The sequence below is a fragment of the Ambystoma mexicanum genome, chromosome 6q (assembly GCF_040938575.1).
Source record: "Ambystoma mexicanum isolate Mex_15411 chromosome 6q, UKY_AmexF1_1, whole genome shotgun sequence".
NCBI lineage: Eukaryota > Metazoa > Chordata > Amphibia > Caudata > Ambystomatidae > Ambystoma > Ambystoma mexicanum.
This window is the reverse complement of record NC_090937.1, coordinates 1,123,432,688-1,123,455,249: the sequence shown is the minus strand read 5'-3', so window position 1 is coordinate 1,123,455,249 and position 22,562 is coordinate 1,123,432,688. Positions and strand designations below refer to the sequence as shown.

General features: G+C 43.1%; 1 protein-coding gene across 4 annotated transcripts in view; it reads right to left on the bottom strand.

The window, feature by feature from the left end:
* The window catches only part of CORIN (corin, serine peptidase), a 1,135,185-nt gene that overhangs the window by 345,233 nt on the left and 767,390 nt on the right, over positions 1-22,562 (bottom strand). For all 4 annotated transcript variants that reach the window (XM_069631711.1, XM_069631714.1, XM_069631713.1 and 1 more), the window contains one exon: positions 1,268-1,375. In XM_069631711.1, coding sequence (XP_069487812.1) covers positions 1,268-1,375 — 108 coding nt within the window. The remainder of the gene's footprint in view (positions 1-1,267; positions 1,376-22,562) is intronic.

The following is a 22,562-nucleotide window of genomic DNA, read 5'->3' as shown; positions in this document are numbered from 1 at the left end:
GATAATATGCTGATGCCAATATTAGCAAAGCAAAGACTGTCATTATCTCATAATGTGCATACAAAATATGTGCTATCTTGGAGAGAACAAATTGGAAAAAGGGACAGAACGTGTATATGTGCGATTCTGGTTGGTCTACTAATATCTTCAATGCAAAAATTACAACTAATGCTATGATGTTATGGCAGACCCAAGTGTTTTGATCGCCGAGAAAGGTGGATATTCCTTGATGTCTTTATCAGCAGAATCTTGTCTTGACAGCTTTGTATAAGCAGTCAGTGGTTGCATCCTAAGAGGGACCACTGTGAAAACCTACTTTATGCTTTCCCTATACAACTACTACACAGTGAGGGCAGAATTATGTATGAAGTCGTAGGAGTGTTTGAAGAGAGTGCAGGTTCATTTAAAAATCACCCATGGGCAAGACAATTAGGGTATTGTATTGAGAAATAATTAATTTCTTACACAATATGCTCATGGCTGTGTGACGTTTCTGGAAAGTATTGGTGTTGACATTAAAGATCAAATGAATGTTGATTTTAAGATTTAAGCCATACGAGACAAAGCCCTTGTTTGTGACAGTTGAAGAAATTATAATCATGTGGCGAGCCATGTGTATGGAATACTTAACTGTATTCAGAATTATGTTACTAAGTTCCTTGATAAAGAAGTATGCTCGTCCGCATAGGGTCTGTAAAACACAGGGGTATAGTAAAATATTGAGGCACTTGTAAATTGACTGTAATATGACAAGGGGTGTTGGATCAACTCACTTTCATTGCCTTGTAAGCTCGATAAATGCATTAGCTACTGAGTTTTTTGGCTGTGCATTCTGAGTGGTCATCAAATGTCTTTAAATATTGAAGTTATTTTAGTCAGGAAAGAGTTTTTGAAGTTTGTGAACATTTCTCTTTGTTTTTAACATTATTGTGTAATGTATTACTTGTGTTTTTATACACTAGCGTGAAAGGTTTGTTAATAAACCATAACTCAAAATGTTAAATATTAAAGAATAACAAAAGAGCCAATATATTGCAGATTTTCCTAAGACTGTTTTGGACATTTGTTGTACTTTAGTTTCTTGTATTTGGTCTGTACTGTATATTGTGAAGTATGTAACCCCACCCAATGATATGTATTCTAAAGCATTAAGCTGCACAGCAACCATTTGGTGCAACAAGGTGTGATTTATTAGTATTATTTCTGCAGTTCAATAATTTACAAAGTTAGAAGAATCATAATGCATTGAATCAAAGGTTTGACTTACTGCAGTTGGTTCGGTTGTTTGGCGTCGCACAAACTGGACTGTTTCCACAAGGATCCAAACAGGGGGGGCTTATACACCTGTGCTCTCCTTCTTGACATTGTGCCTGAACTGCATGAAATAAAGACATCATCACTGATGGACACTCGTGCTTCACGCAGACCCATGCGGTAGTAATAAATACAATATCCTATGCAGATCCCAGCATAGTGGCAGCGACATATTGTAGCACTTGCTGATGTATAGAGATGTTCAAAACCTCCACAATTTACAATGTTGCTTCAGGCTTTAGTATATTAAGTTACAACAGAATGTAATGAAGTCTGAAGCGCTGCCAGGCAAATATGACACAACAGTAACACACATGAGTATCATTATTATGGTATTTGTTGAGCGCGGACCTATCTTTGAGAAGCAACAGAGCGCTTAATAGAGGTATACACCAATACAGGTACATAATGGAGCGCTTTACAGAGGTAACAACAGAACAGATATACAGCAGGGGTAAGATACAGAGGGGCACAGAGGAGGGGTACAGCTGTACTAGGTGGCTGGGATGAGAGGGTCGGGCGTCGTCTAACGAGTCAAGTGGCGGGAGGGGCGATGTGATGGCCTAGGTGTTGAGGAGGAGAGACCCCTTGAAGAGTTGGGTCTTGAGAGGAGCCTAAATACAGCTCACTAAGTGTTGGTGAGGGCATAACCACCAACACTTACTGCAATATGGCCTGGGTCAAGGCAATGGTCAGTGGTTGGGAGGTGGGGGAAAGCAGGAGACCACAGGCTTCATTGCATGTTTTGCAGTGCAGTTAAAAATGGCAGTACCTTAACAACTGCTAATGTAATATTATACAGAGTATACTTAAATGAGCAAATAAGGTATCGAGCACTACAGTGAAACGGTCCCTGGCACCAGAACATAAACCCTATGGAAAGTGATAAACTTGTAGAATCTCCCGAGGCCCTCATTACTTTGCGTACACTACTGGTTCCAGAGGACCCTATAAATATATAGTCCGAAAAATATGAAGTGTTACATAAGCAGAAATTATGATGTAATAATTGAATGCAAATGTATAGCAAGGAAACAGATTCAAAACAAAACCAGCCAATGCATGTCGGATCATGTCCATTATCAGGGCTGAATCTGTATCATCGTGCACCAAAAGTGTAAATCATCAAAAGAAATCCAAAAGGTAACTTACAGAGGAACCTGTGTCGCCCGCATGTAGAGGGGTGACATCCTCCTTTCTCCAGAGCAAATTGCTCAATGCCTTCAGACTGGGCCCTCAAGAAGATCCCCAAGTCCAAGATCAACGTAAAATGGCTGAATTCCATTACCACCACTTGTATTGCCAGTGATGGAATTACCTCCAGTTTTAATTCACCCCAAAAACACATGTTTGAACTTGGACCAGGGGGGTGTGGCGATTTACTTCAACCGACGTGCTGGAGATAAATCCTCCACTTTATCGCCAAAAAGTGGTGGATTTAGGATACAGTTACCACCTGCAGAAAATCCGCCAAATCACCAATGGAGTCCCATGCATTACAAAAAGGTGGATTAACACTGCCATGTCGCCACTCATAACCTGGCGGTAATTCCACCAGACCAATTGGTGGTAACTGACTTTGGTGGTATTTATAAACATTTACCGTGGGATTACTTCTTATCTTGGAATGAGGGGACAAGTCGGTTCAGTGATGAGGGGTAAAAAGGGCACATTTGACACCGACTGCTTTTTTGGCTATATTTTCTTGTACTGAAGCACAACTCTAAACAGAATTTTATCAATGGTTCAGTAGGAAATGTTGTCGGACAGATTCTAAAAGAATTGGGTATCTAAAAATAGCACAGATTTTCTTGCCTGTTTCCGTGAAATGCGGTGATCAATTTATTCCCAAGGTTTCCCCACACATTTCATAAGTGTAGTGCGCCAGCGCAAAAGATGAACTTGACGTCGCCATGGAAACATTCTTTACACTAATGCCAGTGTTTAATTTGTGCCGCTGTTTGGCGGTGGTCAACACAGGCAGTCTTTTTTGGGGACGGAACATGATTGGGCATGTGTAATTCCTTTGTTTGTTTATTTTGATCATAAATCATTCTGAATCTCTGAGACTTTGCGCTTCCAGTTGCAGGTCATGACTGGCTAGGGCCTGGGACTGTCAACACAACAACAAACAGCCAATTCTGTTGTTACTTTGCAGTATTTGATACATTCTGTATAGTAACACAGAATGTACAGTTTTTATTGGCTGATCTCCAGCCAGTGAAATGATGTTGACATGCGTGGGGGGGTGGGTCACGTGGGTCTGTTGCAGAGGCAGGCCACCTTCACTACACAAGCACGCTTGATTTGTTAAGGCGTGGCTTCGTGAGTGACTCATAAGAAAGTATGCCCCTGCACGTGTGGTTCGGTTCCTGTGCGGCCTACTAACCGTTTCAGCTTAAGTTCCTGTTGCAGTCCTAGCCCTAGTGTACAACGCGGTGGTAAGTAACTTAAAAGTTAAACTTTCCGGACCGACTGCGTTTGTGAGCTGTGAGCTAAGCTTACATTATTATTGCATCCGTCCGCCGCTGTGAATATTTCCATCCACCACGGTGGCGGTCGGCGCCATAATAATGTAAGGTTGGATCACTCATGAAGACCCCTCTGCCCCCCCTCCCAACATTGACCGCGGCCGGTGTGGCGGTGGCATGGTGCATGCAGCTCGTTGTCAGGCCAGGATTTGGCGTGACCTGACTTTTGAGCTGGTAGGTGAGGCCGAGAGGCAACGCGAGCGGCTGTGATCAGGCAGCTAGCTAGCCTGCAGTGCGGCCCGCGGCCGCAATTATAATGTAGCGTTATTAGCAGCAGCCTTGGTCATCCGAGTCCGACCAAGGCTGCTGCTAATACCACTATATTATAATTGTGGCTGCCGGCGGTGGTGGCCGCAATAATAATGTATGATGTAAGCAGCATCCTTGGTCGCACTCGGATGACCAAGGCTGCTGCTTACACCTTACATTATTATTGCAGCCACCACCGCCGGCGGCGCCGCAGCGGCCACCCACAATTATAATGTAATGGTAAGCAGCAGCCTTGGTCGGACTCGGATGACCAAGGCTGCTGCTAATACTGTTACATTATTATTGCGGCCACCACCGCTGGCGGTGCCATGGGGCGGCCACAATTATAATATAATGGTAAGCAGGAGTTTACTGGACCTAGCAAACTGGGAGCATACTGGGTTTGTCCGTACTTTATATGGTTTGGGATTTTGGAAACTGCACTTTGCAATTGTGTAAAATTAAAATGAGGTTTTACAGGAGGCTACAAACTTGATGTAATACTGGGAGTACACAGGGATTGTACAAACTGCATTTAAATTGGAATTGGACGAAATACTCAGGCTGTCAAACTGCGCAGATATGCCTCTGTTACGCAAATTGCAAATATGCTAGAAGTAGATTTTGATTGACAAACTGTGAACGTGCTGTGATTACAAAAAACAGAACACATTGGCATTGTGAAACAGGAGGCTTATATAGCGGCACGTTGCAAAATGGGAGTAGAGTGCGATTTCCATACTGGCGTTGGACACATTGGAAATATCCTGAGACTATTCTGGCATTGTGCAAAACTATAATAGGATTGCGATAGCCCCGTCAGCCCTTAATGAGTTACCTGCACTTCTCCCCTCGATGTTTTCTCCTCCTGCCCCCCTCCCTCCTTGTCTTGTCTCGCCTTGAAACACTTGAGTACAGGCGCGTTATAAATGACTTATCATATCATTGCATGCTCCAATTGTTTAACAGTATAGTGGGATTCTGCAAATTGGACTATTAAATCGTTCTATGTCTAAATACTAAGGGTGCATTGTGCTTGTGCAAGGTTATTTGTTTAATTCTTTTTTTTAACACACCGAATACCATACCCGAGTACGGTTTGGAAGCGCGGATCCGGGATTAGAACCTCTTTGCTCCGCGTGGCCGCTGTGCTATCCTCCGTTCAATGTGTTAGGGACGTTGAACTTTATGTACGAAGGTTTACAAATCAGGGGGAAGTGCAAAATTGGGAATATTCTTGGTTTCTACACACTATGAATTAACAACAGTTGTCAAAGTGGGAGTATGTTTGTGTTGTCAACTGGGAGCAGTCTGCAGTTGCCATACCTATGCCAGGCAGTGTGCAAACTGGAAATACGCTGGGATTGCATGGTATTCTGTGGTTTAGCAAACTGGGCTCTGTGCAGAGTCAAACTGGAAGTTCGCTAAGAATGACAAACGCAAAGTACACTACGATTTTGCAAATTGTGAATATAATGAGATTTTGAAAACTGACTACAGTGTGATTGCACATAGTGCCGTTATAATGGAGCTGTCAAATGGGGAGTATACAGGGACAATGCAAATTAGAAATAAAGTAGGATATAATGTCGAGCTGGGTATTGTGATGAAGTTCCATGCTTGCGGCCACCACTGCCGGCGGCGCCGCAGCGGCCATATAATGTAGCGGTATTATTAGCAGCAGCCTTGGTCATCTGAGTCCGACCAAGGCTGCTGCTTATGCCTAGGTTGCAAAATCACTGTGCATTCCCAATACGGAAACCTAGTAGTATACATCGAATTTAGCCCACCGTGGTATATTGGCATTTTGAATCCCCCAGTCTATTCACAATTTGCATTATCACACCCTGTTCACACCATCGACAACAGTATATTCCCAGTGAGCACATTGAATATTAGTACATGGCACAGGCACACCCATTCAACATTTTTGTTGCTCTGTATTCTATGACAGAACAGAGCATAACCACCCTAATAACCAGGCATGCTGCCAACAGCACCGGGTTTCCAGTCAGACAGCAGGGCATCACCCAGGGGTTACAGTTGCCCTCTTTGTGACAAAGAAAAGGAAAACAAATGCATCGAAATGCACTATTAACTAGCTGTGACCGCCCTTTTCTGGTTTCAGAGGGTAAACACATCCCCCAGTAACACATATAGCTTAACAGCATTTGATTGTGCCGTGCACATTTAAACAGGTTTCACACCCAATGGGGTTGTTGTCACTAATCAGTGCACATATGTGGTCTATGAGTCCCGATCTACCCCAACACTGCAGATGAGTCTATTCCACTAAGTGTCCCAGGAAGACAATCAGACTCTTTCAATGTTTTGGTCCTTCCCATGCATTCAAATATTCCTTGCTTTTGCAAAAGCCTTACCACAGTTTAAGGTAACGCTAATTCATGTTTGATGCATTTTAAAACGTGTGTGTTTATTCCGGTGTGTGCACGCATACTCATGTGCTCCGGTCAGAAGTCGACTGTGCTTTGATAACTGGCCTAACTAAAGCACAGTCCTGGTGTACCCCATCCACAATGCCTGCGCCATGCCGCTTGGCACCCTCTGATTTTTTAGCTAAATTCACTCTATATACCCAAACACAAAAGAGGCCCATGGTACTCTCCCAAAATGTTCAAATTATAATTCATCACCTAAAAAATCCTCTGCAATGTAATTTATGAAGTCATTGAAGAGTGGCTTGTGTGCAATGCGGCTCTTCAGCTCTGATATCCCCTATCAATCAATGCATGCCTATGCCCTTTTGTTGTAGACACTCATCAAAATAGAATAATGTCTTTTAGGAATTAAAAACAAAATATTTACTAGGGATACATATAATGTGGTTGTGTAAAACAACAGCACACATGCATAAAAAGTGGACATTTCATTCAGTGAATTAAAGTCAGGGTAGCAGAACAACGTGGTGGCAATTTTAGTCTTGAGAATTGTGGATGAGCGTACCCAAACTGCGCAGTAAATTGACTGGCAGAGGACGATATTATTCCTAGAACTCAGCCCGTGTGGGCTCTGCTTTATTGACAAATAAGATAACATCCACAGGTTTGCAACAATTTTATCAAATGCATTATCACTTCGAGGACAGCAAATATGGACCAGATGTCTAACGAGTGTGGTCTAGAACTTGGAAGTGTGTTCAAATGCACTCTTTTGCCTCTGGGGTTGCCGGAATGCTGGAACCACTACATCTACCATAACCATAACAAGCGTTTTCCAGCTTTAAAGCATTATACTTTCTCAACCCATGTGTGCTCCTTCCCCATCCATCCCACTACTAGCCTGTGCCAGCAGTTGCTGCAGTGCCAAACATGTGACATGGAGTAGCAGCAGTGTGATGGGCTGGTGGTGGGCCGATCTAGGTCTAGCACTGAACTGGCTCGGGCCATGCGTCTGCACTGCAGGTGGCGTGGTACCCGCACTGCGGGCGGCGCTGCGCCCGGCATTATGGGGCCAATATTTTTTGGGCACTGCCACTTATTTTTTTACAAATTAAGCACTGACTAATTCATTCATAGGCTGACAGCATCCGCATGGGTGCTGTCGGGACATTTTACCATAACTGGCCTCAAAGGGTGCATCATCGTGAAATGTTGTAAAATAGAAAAACAAACACTTCTGTTCCAATATGAGGCATAGAAATACAACTGGGACTGCATACTGCCGCTGCTGTCTCATTTTAGAAATAATGCACACAAAGATCAGAAATGTCCTTTGTGCATGGAGTATACTTCTCCCAATGTTCAAACAGACACAGGTGGGTGCTTTCCAATTTCATGAAATATATAGCGCACCCAGTTTATAAATCTCCAATGCACACTTTCCAATGGCCTCTGTGGCTAGGGTGCATATATTGTGGCTCAAATTTCATCCCTATAATTGCGACAAAAAGGTTGAGTGAATTGGACCCTATTTTTACATATTGCTTAGGAAACACTTCTCACATAAAAACATCCTCAAATCAATATTTAACCGTTCCTTGGGTGGTAATGGTAAACACAGGTGGTATTTTCAAATGCCACCAGTTTTCCCATTCATCCTGATTATGGGTTTTGTAACCCACAGGTTGTGCTTGAGAGTGGAGATATCATCAGGTATCACTGACAATGCAGTATTAGATTACTCCCCCACATCCCAATGAAGTCCTGTGGGAGATCAGAAGGGGGAGTAACTAAACCCCCAAATCAAGCAGTGAATTACAATCACCACTCTCAGTAGCAGTAATTCTGTCTGCTGGTATTAGCCAAGCTGAAGCCCCCAAAGTCGTAATGTGGCAGAGGAAGCTACTCTGACACACCTGTGTAATCTCGCGCAGAAGACCTATGCATATTGCAAGACAATACTGTTTTCTACAAACATCTCCATAGAATGGACCTGTTGCCCCCATGCAGTGCTTAATTTGTAAAAAAATAAGTGCCAGGGCCCAAAGAATCTTGGCCCCCTAATGCGGCCCCTGGGGCCTGCGGGCGCCGCCCACATTGCGGGTGACCAAGCACCACCTAGATCGGCCCACCACCAGCCCATCACACTGCGGCCGCCTGAGTTTCACAATGTAGTTTGAATGCAAGAGTACAAGAGACAACACACCTAAATTTGAGAGTCCCGCAAAGGGGGCGAGAGGCCCAAGTTTCACAATGCAGTTTGAATGCAAGAGTACAAGAGACAACACACCTAGAACTGAGAATCCTGCACAGTCGGAGAGAGACCTAAGCTTCACAATGGAGTTTAAGTTTCACAGTGCAGTTCGAGTACCATATTACAAGGGACAACACACCTAGATTTGAGAGTCCTTTATAGTGGGAGAGAGGCCTAAGTCTCATGTGAAGCAGCATGGCTCACAGCTTGCAACCTAAAATGTGTACCCCTGATCTAGCCCATTAGGATCAATTATCGAAATGTCCTAAATTATAGATATTCCAGCCTTTTATTTGCTGTCTTCAGCTAGAGGCCAAAGGGTACCTCAGCAGAACATTCTGCAGACTTAATTTTTTATATGGGTGTTCTTGACAGAAGTGTAAAAATTACCTCAGATTTTTAAAGTCCCCTTGATTGGACAGTGAAGCAAGGACAAACAAACTGGCATGGCTTACATCAACATGTGTATTTCTCCCTCTACTTGCCCCCATCACTTGTAATAAGCTGTATTTCACTCAGCAAGGATTCTATCATTTTTGGTGCTTGGCGAAATGGGAAATTAGGGGGTATGAGTTGTACTGCTTCCCTATCAGTGTTTGCTCCTGCAGCGTCTCTCCACCCACATTAGCTCTATTTCTCTTGGACTTGATCATTTTACAACCGTAACTCTGAATTTATCTCCCAGTGAATTTGTATGCCTACACCAGGGAGTATAATTCAATGGGTTGTGCATTAACACATCACCCCAAAAAGTGGGTAGTACACAGAAGCAGTGCTAACACGATGCACTGACATTATACTACTATCGCAGCTCGTGTAAGCAAATTCAGCGTGATGGAGAGACTATGCTGGGCTCATTCACTTCCTCATCTCTATTCCCTCTCCACCCTTCTGCTCTATACCCACATTTGCCTTCTTCAGTCAATCGTTGGAGGTCACTCCCAGATTTTCTGTGGCAGGTACAGTAAGGACCCTATGATAAAAACATGCTACCAGGGCCAGGAGGATAGCTCAGGGGCAACATGTTTTTGGAAGCAAGAAACGTAGAGCAACAGAGGTTCGAATGGTTCATAGACATAATTTCGAATACAAAATATTCGAAAGTCAAAAAGTCGAAAAAAAAACGTCGAAAAAAAAAATGTCGAATTTTTTTTTTAAGGCCTTTTTTTTCTCGAAATGGGGGGGTTCCCCCCCCAATGCCCCCTTTTTTTTATTTTTACCTATTTTTTTCACAAAAACTAAAGCCCAAAAAAAAATATCGAAAAAAAAAACAATTCGACATTTTTTTTTTCGACATTTTTGATTCGACTTTTTTGACTTTCGAAATTATGTTTTCGAAATTATGACTGGACACCGTTCGAATCCCAGTCCTGCGCTTGGAGACATGTCTCCGGTAATTCAACTGTCCTCCACACTTGCAGGGCTACACAAGCACATCTCTGGAACATCACACAACCATGCTCTGACTAGATCTAGTACTTCATTCCAAGGTACTGCCATCATTGGAAAACTGTGTGTTACCATGAGATGGCTTATGATTCGCTCCTTCCACGATCAGATGGCCATTTCATACACTGCCTACCATTGCACACAAACCCCGACTCAAACCACATTCTCTTATTCTCTTCACCTCAACCCCATTATATTTTCCCAATGTGCTAGTTCTGTGCCCCTCTATCCTATCTCCACTTTTCCTTTCTTCCACCAAATAATACGATCTGGCTACAAATGGGGGTTAAGGAGGTAATGCACCAAGTGTTCAGACACAAGATACTGGCATAGTAAGACCACCAGTCAGCTGTGATTGGCACACTATTAAAGCTGTATAATGTAACACTGAAGGAGTAATTTCATAAACAACCCTCACAGCTGTAGAAAATTCATGTATAATAAGGGAAAGTATACGGTTTCTTAGAAATTATGCCAAACACAAAACAAAAATAGCAGGTTAAACCGTGCGATCCTCTGGGTGTTTATAATCTCGAAACACACATCTCGTACATATTTTACAGACATAGAGACACTATTGGTTCATATTTAGGGTCAATCCAAATAATCATGTATCTAATTTGAGCATGGTGGCTTTAGGCATTAAGTGAACGTGGGGGTGAGGAGATCAACATACAGCTGGCCTAATGCAGTGGTAAAGTATTGAAATATATGTTGTCCTCTGAAATATAAGCAATTGTGGTAGGATTTATGTTTGTCCTCAAAAGACGTCAGTGAATTAAGCACTCGCATCAGATGTGGTTCAAATCTGCAATCCTTCCGAATCCCAGAAGGACCAAGTCTGTCTGTTCCATCTGCAGGGTCGATAGCATTGTCTGTACTAGCCTCTATTACTGAACCAGAGGATGTTGACAATAAATCGAGATGGTACTCTTGTTCAGAGAGGAATTGCCATAGCATTTCGGTGCTGGACTGCCCTTGTGGGCGGGACAAAGACTGATATGCAAATGGATATTTCCCATCTGTGAAGGTACAGTGAGCAAAAAACAATGGCTGCAAACTCTCAATGTGGTTAATAACCACTGAACAGGTTATCATGCCTTGTTCTTTCGAGAGAGGGGTGCCTGCTACCTTTTTTGTATTTTTGAAAGGAACTTGGGGTTGGTCACCCTAAGTTACCTGGGGGCAACCAGACGTGGACTCCCTGCTCACTGTGCTTAGAGAGGCTCAGCTTCACCTCACTGATGATGCCCAACAAGGCTGAAACACGTGTGTATGGGGTTGCTGATGGTACTCTTGTTCAGAGAGGAATTGCCATAGCATTTCGGTGCTGGACTGCCCTTGTGGACGGGACAAAGACTGATATTCAAATGGATATTTCCCATCTGTGAAGGTACAGTGAGCAAGAAGCAATGGCTGCAAACTCTCAATGTGGTTAATAACCACTGAACAGGTTATCATGGCTTGTTCTTTCAAGAGAGGGGCACCTGCTACCTTTTTTGTATTTTTGAAAGGAACTTGGGGTTGGTCACCCAACGTTACCTGGGGGCAACCAGACGTGGACTCCCTGCTCACTGTGCTTAGAGAGGCTCAGCTTCACCTCACTGATGATGCCCAACAAGGCTGAAACACGTGTATGGGGTTGCTGATGGTACTCTTGTTCAGAGAGGAATTGCCATAGCATTTCGGTGCTGGACTGCCCTTGTGGGCGGGACAAAGACTGATATTCAAATGGATATTTCCCATCTGTGAAGGTACAGTGAGCAAAAAGCAATGGCTGCAAACTCTCAATGTGGTTAATAACCACTGAACAGGTTATCATGCCTTGTTCTTTCGAGAGAGGGGCGCCTGCTACCTTTTTGTATTAATAAATCGAGATTAGACTGCTATTACACGGTTATTGCAATACACTTGACGTGGGACTTGACCGAAATTTTAGAACGAGAAAAAGAGAAAACTCATATCCACCGCAGTTGTTTTACCTGTACACACTAGGGGAGTTGGGCGGTTTAATGAGGCGATAATCTTTTTAAAAAGGTACACCTCGCCGTTGCGTGCAGTCCGGGTAGTGGCACACCACACTACACGTCACTCAGTACTGCAGTGAAAGGGTGGGGGGGGCTCTTACCTTACATTATTATTGCGGCGGGCCGCCGCCGTGGATATCCATATCCACGGCGGCGGCCCGCCGCAATAATATTGTAAGTTAAGCAGCCTGGCACAAGGATCATGATGCAAGTGACACTCGCATTGCCTATTTGCCTCGCGTCCTGCCGCCAGCTCGGGCCACATCCTGGCCTGTTGCTGCGGTTGCAGGCAGTGGGACACGTGGCGCCACACAGTGACAGTATTGCGGTTAAGGGGGGGGGGCTCTTACCTTACATTATTATTACGGCACTGCCGCAGATGTCACAACATCCACGGCGGCGGCTGCAATAATAATGTAACTGTCTGTGTAAGCCGACATGGTGACATGCGACATCACATCAAGTTCAGAACTTACTTACCGCGTTGTTGAGTCCGGTCGTGTGCCGCACTGAGGCCTGGCCTGCACCTGAGGAACTTAAGCAAGTTAAGCAACTAGGGCTAGGCCGCACACGGGACCACACGTGCAGGGGAGGCTCTCAGAGTCGACTGCAGTGCCACGCCTTAACAAGTGTACTGAAGCGAAGGTGGCACCGCTGCCTCTGAAACAAAGACCTACATGACCACCCACCCCCAATCCCACGTCACCATGTCATTTCACTGGCTCACAAGAACAGCCAATGAAAACTATACATTCGGTGTTACTATACAGAATGTATCAAACACTGCATAGTATCAACAGAATGTTGGTTTTCATTGGCTGTCCTTGTGCTGCACTCCCAGGCCCAGCCAGGCCCTGCAAGCAGAGCAGACTCTGAATGATTTACGATGGAAACTCAAAGTTGGAACAAACAAAGCAATTACATGTGCGCCAGCCAGCCCAATGATATTCCGGTGCCAAAAAAAGAATGCCAGTGTTGCCAACCGGCAAACACCGGCACCAATTAAGCACTGCCCCCATAGTATCATAGAACAAACCACAGCACATTTAGACAATTTCCTTGAACTTGAAAATAAATGGCCCTTTGTCTGCTGATCCTCTGTAAGTGCAAAATGAGATGTTTTAACAGCTTTGTGAAACCGAAACGTTGCACACCAATAACTCATCATACAAAAGCTCTCTATAAATCTTTTTCTCGTACTGATCAAAGGGAGTATACATAATTAAGTGGATTTAAACTGTGAAAGGAATGGTTGAAGGCATGCAGTAATGTAGGTACGCTGAGACGCAAAGCCACTGCATCACTGGTCATGGGTGTTGCTTCCTCTCACTTATGACACCATAATTCCCTTCCCGCTGCTTCTGAGACTCGTCCAACCCATGTCATTGGTCAAAACAGAGATGTCTTGTTGAGACTCCTACTCACAAGGGGTGTTATCATTTAATGATCTGTACTCTCGAATGAAGCAATGGTGAACCGTTTCTTTTTGTTGCAAACCGTTACACTTTAGATCATCTTGTGACTATGAAATATGCTGTATATTCTGAAATACAAAGACTTTGGTTGGCTTTGTTCCTCATTATTTACCTTACCTAGAATTGGTTTTATAGTCTATTCACATATTAAACTAGAGCTTGCCACATTGTATTTGTCATTTCTATTTAGATGCCATATTTCCCATCCTCAGTGTAAAGCACTCTTGACACATTGCTCGGTCTGGCCCACTCGCTAGAAAACTTTATGAATAAATAAATGAAAATAGACACATTGTCATAGAAAACTGCTGTGTTGAGAATGTTTCTTATCTCCAACGCCTTTTCTCCAGCATTGGTATCTTTCATAGATTCACAAGTTTTGAATATTCCCCAGTGTCAGACTGGGAATCCTCAAATACCTTTTGATTTCCCTTACTAAAAGCAAGAAAAACTCCAGTTTGTAGCCTGCCACCTTTGTTGTGGGTGGTTTTGGTCCCAAACAATGGTACCTCGAGTAGCTAGACCCGCCTCCTCTTCCCTTCTGATTCTGACCCCGTTAACTGTCGCCCAGAGGGCGCCTATGATTTAAACGCTTCAGGGTGGAAGGAGGGGGCGCATGTGAATCTTCTTATTTATCTTTACTTGTTTATAGTTCAACAAGACCTTTAACAAAAAGACATTCACAATAACCAAATACAATTTCATAAATCACATATTTCCAGATAAAAGCAGGTTGGTACATTCTCACTAAAACCATGAAATTCATCTAACAAGCACAACAATTAGTACTATACTAAGGAATTAATATATCCTTATCGGTTAAATACAACAGTTCATAGTTACTCTAAATCTATTATTATTTTATTTTTTTTGGTTTTATTAAGGTTTTCAGAAAACATGTTGAACATCATACAGGCATTGTTTGGAGCATGTCCCAACTGTCAAAATCTTCCCCTTCTATCCCACCCTCCAAGATCCCATAATTCTTTATTACAAAATATAACTCCCATCTGGGCCCCCACCCCTCAGGAACAGCGTTTCATCTATCATGCCTCATTATAAATCGTGTTCTCGATTATGGTATGTAAACCTAGATTAAGTTTTAGTCTCAGTCCATAGATCCGGTCGTCTAAATGGGGCACAATCAACAGCAATTTCTGGACCCCTCAGGTGAGCAACCACCTCAACTTTTCTACATCCTGCTTGGTATGCTCCTGGATTCCATGTCATTTCATCGCGGGATGTGTTTTCATGGGGTTTTTTATGGCGATTATTTTTTTGAAAAAAACCCATCATATTTTTTATTTTTATTTTTTTCAACAAAAAATTTAGCGTTAAAAAAAACAGTGAAAAAACATCCCGCAAGGAAAGGATGTCGTACCAGGCCCATGTGGTCGCTGCGGGCTCAACCCTCTATCCTCTTCGAGTACAATTCAATAGGTATTGGTTATATATTTGTTCACAAAGTCGGCCAATAACAATTCATACTGCCTAGATCTCCCATGGAGGGCAGCAGACATTTTTTCCATTATACAGATGTTAGTTGCCCCATTCATCCATTCCTTATTACCCGGGACCATGGCCTCTTTCCAACGCATCACGAGGCAAGCTTGCACAGCGAGTACAAGTGGTGCCACTATTCCAGTCACCCTCCTAAATTCATCTTCACATTCCTCCAAAACAAATAGTATGAGATGGGATGCAGCTTCACGATGAATCCCATCTACCTCCCTAATCCATCCCAGGACCTCATCCCAGAACATCTTAATGCGGGGACAGCCCCTCCACATGTGCCAATAGTCGGCCCTCTCACCACATTGTCGCCTCAATAGGAGGCTTGTTGACTGAAACATCTTAGACAACCTGTGTGGATCATATTGCCATCTGTGGAGGAGCTTAATGGTGTGCAGTTTACACTGGCTCACTATAAAATGTGAGAGGACTGGAAAGAAGGTATTGGTACTACAGACAAAAGGATGGAGAGATGAAGCAGGGAAGAATGTTTTTGGATTGCATGGGGCATGTCAGTCCTTTTAGGCGGACCATAAAATTATGATGTATAACAGATAGGTTTATTCTAATATGTAAGGGATTAACTACAATGTGTTACAACTTCAGATTTGGAGAATAGGAAAATGAGTGAACTATGTAATATTTGGATGTGTGAGTGGCTATGGCAAAATAGTAGTAACAGTGAATGCTTCACTCTGCCCAGATATCAAAATGAATACAAAATCGAAAAGAAGAAGGAACAATACCTTGCAGTCAGGATGCAGAGGTTCCACACAGAACTCATCAAACTTGATTTCCTATATGCGTAGCTGGTTGAAGGTAGGGAAGGAGGCATTAGGTTCTAGCGTTATTTTATCATGCCTTAACAACGGAGAGTGTTAAAGGAAAATGTGGTTCGTGCAGAGAACACGGGAATTCTGAATTGGCATTAAAGCAGGATGCACTAGCACAGACCACAGATGCTCTTGTGGTTTCAGGCAGCCATGCAGCTAATCACCATTAAAGACACGGCAAACAACTGGAAGATTGTATTCTTGCTTCTGCCAATGTATGACAGCAGAATTAAATCTGAAAACTCTGAATCGGATTGGTATTTATATCCATTCTGCGAAATCCAGGCATTTGAAGAGAAAACAGTTCCATGTGTTAATATCCCCGCAAAAATATTGCCATACAAAACTATCGCCATATTTTTGCACGATATTAAGTCATGGAACCCGTGGGGGACACCCTTGCAACCCCTGCATTATCTTTATCGGAGTGGGGGCCTCTCCAGCAACCCCTGCTCCCAAAACCCCCAAAAACTATCCCCCCCCCCAAAATATCACCTATGGCCGTTCCAGACGACCATATATACAGTGATATTTTTGGTGTGGGTAATATGTAGTGATACTGAAAAAACAACATACAGTGGCAAATGCAGCTTACGCAAGTTGAAGCACAATTATCCTAATACCCATTTACCAATCAAAAATAAAATCTCTGTGGAATGAGAAGCCACAGTGAATATGTTCTCTACCAACTTACTTTCTAACATAGGTGTCATCATGACCCAACTTAATAATTTAATATTACTAAATGTACTGACTTCAGATGGATGAAGGACTAAGGCAGCCCTGCCGGGATTCAAACTTGCAAAGTTTAGGCTGACGCCATGTTTCCCTGATCACTACGGAGGAATCCATCAAAGTATTATATTTGGTTAATAGCTCCTTATTTGATGAGGCCCACGGGACCAGCTTTCAAAGTATCTAAGAGTGCCAAGCCCCTCCTGCGTTATCTTTCAGTTGGTGTGCCCAGTGTCTCCGATACTAAGCCTTTTTGACTCATGAACCCTGATGCCAGTTGTGTGGAATAAGTGGCTCACCTAGGTTTCTTTGGTTCGCCATGATCGCTCTGGTTCTTCCAAGGACTCTGTGATCCTCTGGTTTAAATTGTCTGCTCGCCATCTGATCACGTTGATCCTCTCTCTGTTCTGCTGATTGTCATTGGCATTTGCCTTCTGCCGCTGGAATTTCATTCCCAGACCTTAAGGACTGTCTGGTCTCTTCCTGGATTCCATCTGTCCTTCTCCTACTTTTATGTTTCCTCCTGGGCTTGTGTTTGCCTTTTCCTGGTATTGCATGCCACTATCCTCTTTTTGGGTCAGTTGATGTGGTTGCGCCTCTTGGGCACAGTGTTTCCCCCAAACCTTTTCCACTGCAATGTGCCATTGGAATTTGTCTGTCCACGACCAGAATCATTAAGTGAGCGTTTCCTGCTCCTTCCCTATCTTTTGTTATTGTATTTTGCTTCCTATTCTAATCCAGTACCCAAAAGGCCATTAGTTGAAAATGTTCAAACAAAGTCAATGTAACTCCTAGTTAACGTCTAGTCACCTCTTCTACCTCTGTGGGTCAAACCCAGGGTTGTTCAGTTCAGTGGTTACATCAAAATTGCTATGCAATGGGGCAAACAGTTCTGGAAGAATTAGCAGGATCCCCTTTCCCGGTGATGCTATGCCAGTCGTCAATTAGTCAGCTTGATAGCTGGTTGACCATCTGCAGACACAATCTGCTTCTCCTATGCAGCAATTTCTGTCCCATGTGTGTGCCTTAAATAATTTGTTCAAGTTAAAACAAAAATCTCTCTGATATTGAATGAGTCTATGAGAAGGGCAAGAGCAGCAACTGTGGTCTTTGTCTGTTCTCCGTGCTGCATATTAACAGACCAGTCTTTATACACTGCCTGTTATATCCAGCCGGAAGAGCAGGAGGAATCCTATAAAACTAACTGCACAGTGCAGATCGCGTGCAGACCAGTGCAGTAAGTGTGGTCTTCGGTGGTCAGGGTGGATTGCGGTGACATGGAATCACCTTTGCTGCCGGACTGCTTTGTCCCCTTACAACCATGAGAGTGACAGCAGAGTAAGTTTGGTGAGTGAATTTGCTCTAGTTTGGCGTTGTATTGTTAATCATTAGAAATGAAAGCCAACTAAAAGTGTGCATATGCACTTTGTAGCAAAACAAGTCGAACAGGCAAAAGACCACCGAGTTCCCTGTGTCCGCTGCTGCTACAAATACAAAAAATGACAAACTGAAATTGAGATTTACCTAACATAACACATTTCTTACCCTTTGTGGCTACATCCGTATTTTCCACGGACCTGTTTGAAGTACCATTCATTAACATGACTCCTCAACCAGTGTTTGGTTCTATTTGGGCTACCATCGACAATAACAATTCCCTATTGAATCTCTGTCTCAGTCTTCAGAGGGAATCATTAGGCACCCCTTACAGGGTACCTAACAAAATGACCTCACAGGATTATGACAACATCATTGGCACTAACTTATCAGTGTCACCAGACTTGGAAACAATCGCATTCGGATAGCGATTCGGATTCTACTTTATTCTCGGGGGTGGTGCCCCGGGGAATGAAGAGTATAAGTCACGCTTGAGTGCTGTATCTGCGAATGTGGACGCTTGTTTTGGTTTATGTTCCAATATGACCAAGGAACAAGATGAACTGAAGCAAATATTGGCCAAAGTGGTTGACATCATCTTGAGAAATAGTGAAGAATCGATCACTCCCCATACTAGTGAGTCCAGTTGGGAATGCCATACTACACCTGCACTTTCGCCTAAAAATTCTACTATGCGGTTGAACGTCTGACTACGTAGAACTGGTGGAGGTTCCAGCTCTGAAATGCCTCGACACACATTTAAGAATAAGAGTTCGAGACTAACAGCTTCCTTGCCTCAAAGAAGCACAAAAGATTGATTACTACCCCTGTCTGTGTCACTGAATAAAACAACAGAGTCTGTGCTCAGGGTGTCCACTATTTCACAACCCAGGTGGAAAAAAAGAAGAGGGAGGAATAAAAAACTAGGGACCTTAAATAACCAGCAGTCAGCAAATCGGCAGACAGAAGAAAAAGTCTCTGCCGGAAGTTGTTTGCCTACACATATCAAAAGAATTGTTGCCGACGTCGGCAACCAACCTTCCGCATTATCTTGTGATAATTTGAGGGGGGCTTCTGCACTGGTGATAAATCCATCACACAATCGACCTCATGGGCCTTTGGATATTGGCTTCACCATGTGTAGATGGTTACGGCCCATCCTTACGCCAACTACACTTAACGCGCTGCCGCCTACGTATGTGTCTAATAACATCACAATGCCTTTGTTGCAGCATTCTGTATGAAATGTAAATATTGATCGGTTCGAAAACTCCAGCTACGCTCATGCAGTCCATTTTACTTCCACTAAAGATCTTCCTGTGGCAACATTAAAAAACCTGTTTGACACTGATAATATGATATGGCATTTATAACGCGTCTATACACAAGAGGTTCTAGGCGCGACCATAATATCTATGGTCCAGGTTCCTTGCGGCAACCCGTGCAACCTAACAGAACACTTGGTAAATGGGTTAAATTTGAGGAGATTTCACCCATTTTTGAACTGCAGTTTAATTCTAAGTCTGCTTCACAGAATTCCACCATTAACTGCCATTTCCACATCTGACATTGAACATGTCGAGTTGCCCGCTATTGATTGTCCTCAGAATTGGGCTGTGGTAGAGTTTGTTCCCCCAATGATTGTGGCCCTTCTCTACTCCAATTTTAGTCAACTCAGGTCCCTGGGATATGATCTTGTTGTCTGCTGTAAAAACATGCTGGTTAAGCCGCCCACTGAGATCATTTAACCAAGAAGTAAACATCTCTTAGACATGCCTTTTAATCAAGGTTATATTACTGAGCGATCCAGCTTGTTCTCTTTTACACAACAAAAATCTGCTAAACTGCCACTTGTGGGCCAAGTTGAGCGCTGGATCCCGGAATCTTTGGGGGGATACAGACAATGACAAGTACATACTGTACGAACATATAAGTGATTGTCTTGAAACACAAGGGGCCACTGGTCCTCTTGAAAAAATCCTCATGGTTTTGTGGAATTATGTGCTAATGAGATAATGATTTTACAGGAAACCTGGGCGTGTCCTACTCTTATGATTGATGGTTTCGAAGGATTGCTTCTGCCCGAGGGTGTCCTAAGGGTGGCCTGGCTGTGGGACATGAAGCATATATCAAATTAAAGGAATTTACTTTTGGTAAGCTAGCCCCTTATGTGCTTAGCATGGTTACTGAAAGATAGGTTTTTGCTTATTAACCTTTATGACCCTCTGGATGATAATATGTCTGCTTCAATACAAAGGGAAATTGAGGGAATTATATTTGTATGGGTTGATAACTAATATAATCAGAACATATATGTAGTTGGCGATTTTAACACGCATTGCGCATCTCCATCTGGGTATGATCATGATTGTATTGAGAACTTTACCCATTATATGCCACACTTCCCTAATTTTGAAACCTATCGAGAAAAATCTCTTATTGCCAGACAACGGTGGACCGATTTAATGAATACTTTCAATTTAAAACAACTGAATATGCAGAGCTCTAGTAGCATAGAGGCCCAATATACTTGGGTCCAATGAAAGTGTATTCTCTAGACTTGATTATGTATTTGCTGACAGGAGGTTGCGGACAATGTCCTCTGCTCTTCTTCTTACTTTTACTGAACTAAGTGATCATGCTATGATCACTTGGTCCATTGATTCAGGTTTTGAGAAGCATATCAGCAGATATTTACCTTGCCTCGCAGTAAATGTGCAGGGCAACCTTGTTATTTGGTCCGATCACAATGTCAAAAAATGTGACATGTGACTAACTATTTGGTGGAGCAATTGAGCTGCTGTTAGCACTGCATAAATGGGACATACGCCACATGATGGACTATGCTTTAAGGCTAAAGCATCATCACTGGTTTTATATACATCAATTAACAAGAACCCGGGTCTTTATGACATTAACATTGCCACCGAGAAAAAAAGGTATCCGTAAGGTGCTTTGGAAGATCCAGAGATTAGACATTCGTTCCTCATCAGTGAGCACTCAGTGTGAACATTGCCTATGCAATTATAAGCATAATTTGAATAATGGCAACTGGAAATTCCTTTTTGCAATATCAAAACAAAATCATAGTACAAAGTTTTGGGGCATTATAGGAAAGGTATAGCAGAGGTTGCTCGCGTGGAACTTATTCCGCTTTAAGAACATCTCTGGGTTAGCCACATCTCTTGGTTGTATTGCGATCGCAATTCAAGTGATTAACTGAAAGGTATAAGCCCTCATATAGTTTGAATAGTGGTTTTGAGAGGGAAGCACTAGTATAAGTTATTAAAAGGACAACATCTGGTGTACCTCGGTTCAAAAGTCTATGACTGCTAAGCTCCAAAAAATTAGAGGAGACATTGGTAATAAAGAGGAAATAGAAGGAAATAGCTTAATTTCTTGTATGGATGAGGATGCCCCGAGGGACTGTGGGGCAAATAAGTGAGAAGAGGCATTTACTTTCAGACCAGTCTCATAAAAGGAAGTGGAAGATATAGTAGCCGGCTTAAAACCAACCTCCTGTAAAGGGGACTCATGTGGTTAAATTATGTGCACATTGCTATCAATAGTCTATGTACTTTATTGAAAACACATAACCAAATTTAGAAGAGCATAGGTATAACCTACTGATGCTGATGGGGCACACCCGCCGGTGTGTGGATGCTGCAGGAGTCCGTTTTTTTCGATGGCAGAGCTGACGACATGCCCGCGAACAGTAGAGCGGTGGCGATGATGGAGCCAGCCGCCGGTGAGGTACCGTTGAAAAGTGGAGCTGCCAATGCCTCCGACAGAGAAGGGGAGGCAGCGTGTGGAGGAGCGCTGTGTAACAGCATAAAAAAGCAAACCACGGAAAATGGAAGCCAAATAAGGGGGGTCGTAGGCGAAACACATACTAACACTGAAGGTATAGAAACAAGCACCTCCCCACCACCAAGGGAACCACGTGACGTAATGGTCACATGACGGAGGGAGTTCCCGATAAAAACATGAAATGAAGGTCGGCAAGGGAGTAGGTGAGCGCCGCACCGAAGGAACGCTGACAGTTTGAGGAAGCTGCAAGAAAAAACAGGTAAGATACCACATTGAGGCACAATTAAACTAAAATAATGTGGGTAGAAAATAGATGTGCCATGACTTAGTGAGGGTGACAAATGTATTCTGAGAAAAGAAGTAGTACTCCCCTAAATGGGTTTGAGATTATAGAGGACATCTTTGTCCTCTTAAAACAAGAGTAAGACAGGTGCTCACTTACCGAGAGGAGGTGATTCTCTTTGCAGCCCAGGCAGACGTAGGGAACAACACCCGGTCTAGGAAGTGCATTAATAAGACAAAAGAAACAGTGGTGAAGATTATTATAGAATGTAACACTACGACCCAAATTGCCTAGATAGCTAAAAGCACACTGTG